At 35.8% G+C, this 10,171-nt stretch overlaps 1 protein-coding gene across 2 annotated transcripts in view; it reads right to left on the bottom strand.

Annotated features, from left to right (window-relative positions):
• Positions 1 to 658: 658 nt before the first annotated feature.
• LOC124357058 (PR domain zinc finger protein 15-like) overlaps positions 659 to 10,171 on the bottom strand; it is an 84,646-nt gene continuing 75,133 nt past the window's right edge. Inside the window, exon 20 of one of the 2 annotated variants that reach the window (XM_046808459.1) lies at positions 659 to 1,206. In XM_046808459.1, coding sequence (XP_046664415.1) covers positions 1,097 to 1,206 — 110 coding nt within the window. In that variant the 3' untranslated portion in view covers positions 659 to 1,096. The remainder of the gene's footprint in view (positions 1,207 to 10,171) is intronic. The other variant, XM_046808460.1, reaches the window with a different exon arrangement.

Below are 10,171 nucleotides of genomic sequence, written 5' to 3'. Positions count from 1 at the left end.
GAAATATTGACATTATACTTAGCATATATAACACTTTGAAGGAAATACACCTTTAAAATGAAGTGTTCTCCGTTGTATAAGAGCATGTATATTTATAATAGATATTCATAAATATTTGTTTTCTTTGCCAGGGCATCTGATATTTATGAACAGTATATTTTAATATTTATGTAATGTGATAGCATATTATTAAAATTTACCAGCGTCTAGCAAGATCTAGCATATTTTCTTAAAAAACACAACTAACACTTTTTGTCCTATTAATTAATTACTTTTTTTTTATTAATTAAATTACTTATTATAGAAAAGTTTTAATGAATTTTTACAACCATGTATTTTATATTATATACATAAAATATAAAACATGTTATATATATAAAACATGTTATATATTTTAAAACAAAATATAAATAATGATTTTTTATTTTCAAAACAGTGTAGCAAACATAGCTATTCTGCACTAAGAAAGCAGTAAATATAACTGTAATTATGAAATATATACCAAATATATTTTTTTAAAGCTCAAAAATGTTACATAATTTTGTTAGATTTTTCACAATTTATTACAACTAAATACAAAAATAAATAAAGAAATTCCCTATAAAAAATATTTTCAGTTTTATTTTGTATAAAAAAGAAATTACATATCTTTTTTACATAAAACCATTTTTTCAGTTTTAATGTTTCCAGCCATGCCACTTACTTTTAATCAATATATATGTTTTATGAACCAATTAATATAATATAGATGCCTCTTTGTATAACAAAATACAATTTTCCCTAAGAATGTTCAAAATGACCATTGTTAGCTATAGCAATAAAATTAATGGTGTTTAAGCAGCTTTTATACCTTATTGTCAAAATATTAAAAAGAGTCTGCCATACACCTCAAACAACTTTAATATAAGTTATTGAAGTTATATAAAGAAATATTCCATTTCCTCAATGATATCAATTTTTATACACCATATTACCTATAAAATTCACTTACAACAAATTTCTTTAAAACAGAATATTAATAAATAGATATAATTATGACAGAAACGCCATATACAGAAAACAGATGAGTTGAAGTAAATTATTAACAAATGAAATGTTATAACAAATTAGATTCCGTTTCTCCAATGATGTAGAAAAGCACATTATTTTCTGTGGGCAGATTAGGCTGCACAATAGAACCATCAGTCAAGACAAAGGCACTTGTACCTGAAAAAATAATATTACCATAACATTCTGTCTAAATACATTTTACCTCAGTGCACACATTTTCTTGTTATAGATCAAGTAAAAAATTAATATTACCATAACATTCTGCCTGAATATTAACTGTGTTCTGTAAAATTATACACTGATTAACAGCCATTACCTCAGTGCACAAATTGTCTTGTGATAGATCAAGTAGAAAAATAATATTACCATAACATTCTGTCTAAATACGAGGGTTGTCCATAAAGTAACCGCCGTTTGGGCATGGCGCGATAAGTAGTGGGGGTAGCGCCGCCATTCTGACATCGGCGTGTGCAGCCGTTCAGTATGCTTCTAGCTGTGCAAGGGAGAGCATCGTGCGATCGCGCGTTCTCTAGTTACAACGTAAAAACATGAGCGTTGTGATAGAAAATCCCGCCAAGTGTGAAGTGCATGGTGTAATAAGATTTCTGTGGTCGAAAAGTTACACAGCAGCTGAATGAAATTCATCATGAATTGAGTGCGGTGTATGGCCCAAACATTATGAGCGAAGGTGTAGTCCGTCAATGGGTTCGTTTTTTTAAAAATGGAAGAACGAACGTTCACGATGAAGACCGGAGTGGTAGGCCATCTCTCGTCAGTGATGATTTGGTGAACAAAGTGGATGAGAAAATTCGTGAAAACCGTCGCTTCACAATCTCGGAACTTTCAGATCATCTTCCTGAAATTACTCGAAATCTTGTGCATGAGATAGTGACAGGTAAACTAGGCTATCACAAGTTTTGTGCTCATTGGATTCCAAAAGTGCCCACCGATGATCACAAAATGAAAAGAATGAGTTCTGCCATAGACTTTCTTACTCGGTATGACGTTGAAGGTGAAACATTTTTGAACAGAATCGTTACAGGAGATGAGACTTGGGTAGCCTCTGTGAATGCCAAAACAAAACAACAGTCAATGCAATGAGGTCATACCGCTTCGTCAAGCAAGCCAAAGAAAGCTCGCTCAGCGATAAAATTGATGGCTACAGTTTTATGGGATGCTAAGGGCATCTTGCTCGTTGAATTTATGGAGCATGGTACGACCATTACAGCTGCAGCTTACTGTGAAACCTTAAAACGGCTACAACGAGCGATTCAAAACAAGTGTCGTAGTCTTCTGACATCTGGTGTTGTGTTTGTCCATGACAACGCCCGCCCTCGTACAGCTCAAAGAACAACAGAACTTTTGGAAAAGTTCAAATGGGACGTTTTTGACCACCCCCCCTACTTGGCTCCCAGTATTTCCATCTTTTCCCATACATGAAACGGTGGCTTGCATCTCAGAGGTTTGCGAGTGATGAAGAGCTTCAAAACGCTGGGACAGGTTGGCTACGTTCTCAGGCGGCAGATTTTTTTAAAGACGGAATTTCAAAAACTGTGAAAAGATATGATAAGTGCTTGAATTTGTATGATGAATATGTAGAAAAGTAGAGAAAAGCTGTAGTTTATATAATAAACTTTTTGTATCTCAACTGGTTTATTTTCTATTTCAAAACGGAGGTTACTTTGTGGACGACCCTCGTATAAACAGTGTTCTATAACATGATACACTGATTAACAGCCATTACCTCAGTGCACAAACTTTCTTGTGATAGATCAAGTAAGAAAATAATATTACCATAACATTCTGTCTAAATATGAACAGTGTTCTGTAACATGATACACTGATTCACATCCATTACCTAAGTGCACAAATTTTCTTGTGATAGACCAAGTAGAAAAATAAAATTACCATAACAATCTATCTAATTTTAACAGTGTTCTATAACATGATACACTGATTAACAGCCATTACCTAGTACACACATTTTCTTGTGATAGAGCAAGTAGAAAAATAAAATTACCATAACAGTCTATCTAATTTTAACAGTGTTCTATAACATGATACACTGATTAACAGCCATTACCTAGTACACACATTTTCTTGTGATAGAGCAAGTAGAAAAATAAAATTACCATAACAGTCTATCTAATTTTAAACAGTGTTCTACAACATGATACACTGATTAACAGCCTTTACTTCAGTGCATAAATTTTCTCATAGAAAAATTAAATCAACTTAGATTCTTTATGCATTGTCCAATAAGCTGGAAAGTGCACATAAACAAATTAAAATATTAATTGTTGCATGCTATGACAAAAATGTATTTTCTTAAACTCATACATGTATTGAAGATGGAGTTCAGCAAGATATGCAATTTGATGTACACTCTGTTTTCCTGTGATAGATTTGAATATTTTTATAATGAATATGCTGGTACTGAACTTAGCAAACACCTAGTTCACATGATGGTTCCATGGCAGATTTGAGTCAATGAGGACACACAGGTACTTGGCTTTTACAGTTCTGTTAGGTCCAGGTATTTCAGTAATTTTAGGTTCCTTCTGTACAAAGAAAAGATGTGCACTTTTTCGTATGTTTATAGACAGATTATTAAAATGACAGTATTCAAGTGCCATGTTAAACATTATGTGTGCATTTATTTCCAGTTCTTCAGGAATATTTGTGCTTCTTATGAGGACTACATAGTCTGCATACCTAAGTTCTGAGGAGTGATTGCATTGGCTTTTTAAAATGTAATTATTTCCCTTATTTCTCAACTGATTTTCTAAAACTTGGTATCTTTGGATTTGTAATTAAATTATCTAACTAGAATACCATAACACCAACTTTTTTATTATATGTCATTTATAAGGTATTTTACATTTAAATATTAAGAAGGCACCATTTTGAAAATAAAGCCTTTAAAAATCACTATTTTTACTGTAATTAAGCTTTCAGGTTAAAATTATGTGTAACATATTAATTTATTACAGCAAGCCATTTGCAAATTAAAAATAGATAAGTGAAACTTACAAAATGGTGAATGATTGGGTAATTTATTGAGTTTTCAAAATTTTGAATATGATATTTTGGTTCGTCTATAATCCAAGAATAATACCTGAAAAGGTTGTAGAGTTCCGAGACAACTTGTATAATATATTATTTCATAAAGTATTGTAATATTAAATATTTACACTCACTAGCACTCTCAAGTAAATAACAATTGAATTCGGATGATAGTAAACTTTTCTTTATAACAGCAAATAATAGTATACACATTCAAAACCATAAAATGCAACACTAGTTGCTTTTGTAAAAACAGATGAGAAAAGAACAGATCAGTAGCGCTACATAATAGAGAGTGCATTCAGCTGATTCTTCATCTTCTACACACAACCACAATCTATAGCATATTTGCAAAAAAATTATTTGACAAAACTAAAGAAAGACCTTTCAAAATATTCAGTAAACTAGTAATGATGCTCACGCTGTCTACAAGACATTAGATTATCAAGACTAATCAGCAAGACTATTAGGGTGACTACTCAAAACTTCTTTTCAAATTCCCGGTTTTCCCGTTTGAAAATTTCCGATTTTCTAGTCTATTTTCAATCCAAATTAACAACTGTAGTACTGTACTTAACCTTTACACAGAGTGGAGAGGTGAAGATTTATCATCACCAGCTGTATTTACAGGAAATGCCATGAAGCTGCTGTGGTTAGCAAAGTAGCAATAAGCAAGACATTCTGTGACAATTCATCGCTATCACCTATTATAAACTCATTAGTTTTATCTTTGTGTCGACATAACAATGTGCATGCCTAATAACTTTCCTTCCTGACCTTTTTGTAATTAATGATACACTTAAGAATGAAATAATGACAATTTACGACTAATTTAACATAGAAGAGTCAGGAAGAAAGTTCTAAAATGCCTTCAAAATATACCTGTGGCATATGTGAAATCGGTGTAAAATTCTCTGGCATAAAATGCACTGGACCTTGCCAAACATGGTATCATAGCGGATGCGAGAAAATAAAGGAAAAAGATCTTAAAAAGTGGGCTCCACATGTAATTGAAAAATGGCAATGCACAAAGTGCAGTGAAGTTATCAATCCCTGCCTATTAGCTCAAAAAACCGACGCTATTCCCCTAACTAGCCCAGTCACCTTGAACAACTCAATTACAGAACTCGAAAGCAGCCTTATCGAAAATAATTTTCTAGAAGATTCTAATAAAGAAGAACATAAACTATTAATGGCTGCTAAAATAGGGACAGCTTTGCTAGAAGAAAATAAAATTCTAAAAGGAGAAAAATTCAAGCTTGAAACTAAATTAGCAATAGTGGAAGGGAAATTAGAGGAAATAGAAATCAATGAAGGAAAATACATTGGGAGAATCGAAATCCTGCTGCAGCAGTTTGCAGAATCACAAGAACAGCTTGGCAAGGAGAAAACACTTCGTCAAGAAGCACAGGCTATTTTTGAAGACCACGATCTTAAATTAGGACAACTCATTGACAATCATTTAAAAAAGATAGACCAACAAGAAAAGACCATTCTTATGTTGCAAAAGAAACTTGAAAGTCAAGAAGTTACATATAAAACTCACAAGGATTCTTATACACAAACTGACTCTTAGGCAACTGAAACTTCTAAACAGTCACAAAGCTCACCCCTATAGTGATTGAATTAACTGAGATAGAAACTAAACTTGACCAGGTGGAGTTAGTGATAAAATCCTTCGCAATCGAACCAAGAACAGATTCTACACTTCCCCCTCAAGTGGCACAGAATAGGTCAAGGCAGCACAGCTTACCTCTTAGGAGAAAAACAAGTACTGGGACAAAAAATAATGTTTTCAGTGTCTCACTCAATACAAAAACAGACCATCCCCAGACAAGAATGCACAGTGCTGGCTAGAGAGAGTCAAAGGCAGCTACGGGCATCTAAAACTTGCCAAGATAGGGAATACCAGAGAGAAACCGTGACCACAGTTACTTTCAATAGGCAACCTCCTTGTACAGCCCACAAACTAGAAGATGGTGAAACATTGGAAGAATTTTTTACAAAAAACATTGCCAACTGTGAAAAAATTTCAGAAACACACAAAAGAACATCCCAAAACATTCCCGCAGAGATAGGACAAATCAGTACAGAGACATTAGAAATAGATTCAAGCTCAAATAACCAACAAACCACGAACGAACCCACAAGTCCCTCCACTGCTTTCTTCCCTCATAGTTTTTTCGAGCAGACTCAGTACAAGAAACAGCGGTACAGAACCAAAATATTCCTACGCACAAGATCAAATCTCTAAAAAACTTAATAAAAATCCTTCATCAAAATGTTCGGGAAATACAGAACAAAACGGACAAGATAATTCATTTCCTTGAAACCACACAGCCGGATATAGTTATTTTTACTGAACATGGACTGAAGGATGACTTGCTAAAGAACACAATAATTCCTGGATTCGCCCTTAAGACTGATTTTAGTCGAGTACTACACAGGAAAGGGGGAGTGGCCATTTACGTAGCGGAGCAATGTGAAGGAAGTGCTATACCAGTGTATATTACACACTACTGCGCAGAATTGACTTGTGAAATAGCTATGGTAAAAATCTCTCAAGGAAAGGAACATCTCTTTGTTGTAGGTATCTACAGGCCACCCAATGGAAAACTTGAGGAAGCTCTTGATGTAATTTCCAACGTTTTAGAAGAAACAAGGGCAGAGAACTATTCCTTGATCATGATGGGTGATATAAATGTAGACAGCTTAAAGCCACACAGCCGGGACAACTTTATTTTGAATGAGAGACTAAACAGACACAATCTGTCTAGACTTTTGCTTCCTACCACAAGAGCCACAAGAATAACTCCTCAATCTTCGACCTCTACAGACTGTGTATGCACAAACCTCAAACATGACAAATTGAAAACAGCAGTTATTGAAGCGGGTATATCTGACCATACAGCCCAGGTAACCACGGCACAGTTTAAAAGATGCACCACATCGTCCAACAGTATTATACAGATACATTTCAAAGAAGAAAACTCAGTACATTAAGACCTCTGCTGGAAAATGAAGACTGGAATGGAGTGTACAATGCCTCAAATACTGATGATGCATACAACAGCTTCTCAGCAACACTTACAATGGCTTTGGATGCTACTTGTCCGCTGGTAAGAATTAAGCTCAAGAAAACCTCAAAACACAAATTTTCAGATAAAGAAGCCATTAATCTCAAGACAGAATACCTTAATTGTCTCAGTAAACATAAGCTCACAGGTAATGACCAAGATAAGACAGCAGCAGCTAAAGCTAAGAAAAATTATGACCTCCGACTGAAAATGCTAAGGCAACAAGCATCTGCAGAGTATGTAAATAAATCAGAAAACAAATCTAAAGCTATATGGCAGATAATAAATTTCCAAAGAAGTGATGATAATCAGAAGAAACCGGAACTGAAACTAGAAATTAATGGTAAAGAAAGAAGCAACCCAAACATAATTGCAGAACATTTAAATAAATTCTTTATCAACATAGCAGACAATACACTTGACATTAATAGATAGCATGGCAATAATAAAAATACATTTCAAGCATCTCCTGTAAACTGCCACCTCACACACCTGCTGGACACAAATACAGAAGAAATTCAAAGCATAATCAAGAGCTTCAAACCCAAAACATCAGCAGGAGTAGATGGCATATCATCCAAGCTAAGAAAATCAATGCAGTAATATACTTACACCACCTATGGCTTTTATAACCAATATGTCCTTAACATCAGGGGTATTCCCATCAGCCTTAAAATTAGCTAAGGTGTACCCTAAGTTAAAAAATGGAAGTCCAACGCAAGCAAGTAACTTCAGGCCTATCTCGCTACTTTCAACTTTTTCAAAGTGATTGAACGGGTTGTGCTAAAAAGACTGATGGAGTACTGTGAACAACATAAGCTACTAACAGCAAGTCAACATGGTTTCTTAAAAGGGCGATCTACTATTACTGCAATCATTGAGCTAGCAGAGTTTATAATTGACCATCTGGAGACAGGAAAGCTAGTTACAGGCATTATGCTCGACTTCAGTAAGGCGTTTGATTGCTTTGGCCACTCTCTCATTTTAAACAAACTTGAAAATCTGGGCATTAGAGGTACTGCCCTTAACTGACTCAAGAGCTACCTGGAACAACGCAGCCAACTGGTCGAAGTTAGACACACGGAAAGAGGACAGATCCATAATGTAAGATCAAAACCACTCCCTATAAGTAGAGGTGTACCACAAGGATCTGTCCTTGGCCCTGTATTGTTTATCCTTTTTACAAACAACATGTTTAAATATTTGGACAGTCTCTGTCATACGCTCATGTATGCAGATGATACAACCCTTCTCTCTTCAGAAAACTCTACTGAACAGCTAGCGGTATGCTCATACACCTCATTGAACATGGCATACCAGTACTGCCACTACAACAACTTGGTAGTTAATATGTCTAAGACTAACCAGCTAGCATTTGGTAGAAAGCGAAACCAGGTACCAGCCCTACCAGATGTTGATGTAAAGCCACACACCAAATTTCTGGGAGTAATTATCAATGAAAAAATGTCATGGACACAACATATTGACAAGCTATGTAAGAAATTAAATACCAGTCTTTATATCTTGAAGCGAATAAAAACAATCAGTAACACCCCAACAGCAAAGACTACTTACTTTGCAATATTTTTAACTCATATTCGATACTGGATAGCCGCCTGGGGAGGAACAACTCAAGAAGAGAACCTTCAACAACTACTGCGACTTCAGAAAAAAGCGATAAGGATTCTTAACTGCCTGGGCCCCAGAGACATCTGTAAAGAAGCCTTTAAGAACCTAAAAATCATGACAGTGATTGCCCTCTATATTCGGGAGGTTATACTGTATGTTGATGGGAAGAACCTACCTCGAGCTGCTGACCACCACGACTACTACACCCGACATCCTGCAAACTACTCACTACCAGCCCACCATCTTACACTGTATGAAAGAAAACCGTCATATGCTGGCAAGAAGCTGTACAACATATTACCACAAGAACTAAAAGCTCTTAAAGGAATGAAGCTGAAGGCATCGCTGAATGACTGGCTGACATCAAGACCCTTCTACACCCTAGATGAATATGTGCACTGGAAAGACATTCAAGAGTGACATTATTTTTGTATACAATTTGAATTGTATGTATCCACTGTAAACTGACGCTATACATTTCTCTAAGAAATTTTATAATAAAGAGTTTCTGATTTCTGATTTCTCTGATGTTTTGAACATGTATTCAATCTGGAAAAATAAAGAGAACAGACAATTACCAACAGAGTTCTACCGTAGGGCAGCCTGCACTTCAGAATTGCGGGTCATTACAGAGGTCTGCGGTGCACGAACTTTCGGTATGAGACAACAATTACCAACAGAGTGCTACCGTGGGGCAGCCTGCACTTCAGCATTGCGGGTCATTACAGAGGTCTGCGGTGCACGAACTTTCGGTATGAGACAACAATTACCAACAGAGTGCTACCGTGAGGCAGCCTGCACTTCAGCATTGCGGGTCATTACAGAGGTCTGCGGTGCACGAACTTTCGGTATGAGACAACAATTACCAACAGAGTGCTACCGTGGGGCAGCCTGCACTTCAGCATTGCGGGTCATTACAGAGGTCTGCGGTGCACGAACTTTCGGTATGAGACAACAATTACCAACAGAGTGCTACCGTGGGGCAGCCTGCACTTCAGCATTGCGGGTCATTACAGAGGTCTGCGGTACACGAACTTTCGGTATGAGACAACAATTACCAACAGAGTGCTACCGTGGGGCAGCCTGCACTTCAGCATTGTGGGTCATTACAGAGGTCTGCGGTGCACGAACTTTCGGTATGAGACAACAATTTTGCCGGTACACAAGGTCTGTTCAGTACAACACATAAATAAAACAAATACTCTCATCCGAAATATACTTTTAATTTTGATTTTTGGGATAAACAAGCCACGCTACTTGATAGGAATTTACAGAGATTTATGGAAATTAATATACTTTTAAAACTAAAATTCATATCCTATACCTTCTCCTTTTAAACCATAAAAATG

The sequence above is a fragment of the Homalodisca vitripennis genome, chromosome 3, assembly GCF_021130785.1.
Source record: "Homalodisca vitripennis isolate AUS2020 chromosome 3, UT_GWSS_2.1, whole genome shotgun sequence".
Lineage (NCBI taxonomy): Eukaryota > Metazoa > Arthropoda > Insecta > Hemiptera > Cicadellidae > Homalodisca > Homalodisca vitripennis.
Note: the sequence above shows the minus strand (reverse complement) of the source record. Positions and strands in the feature narration are given on the sequence as shown.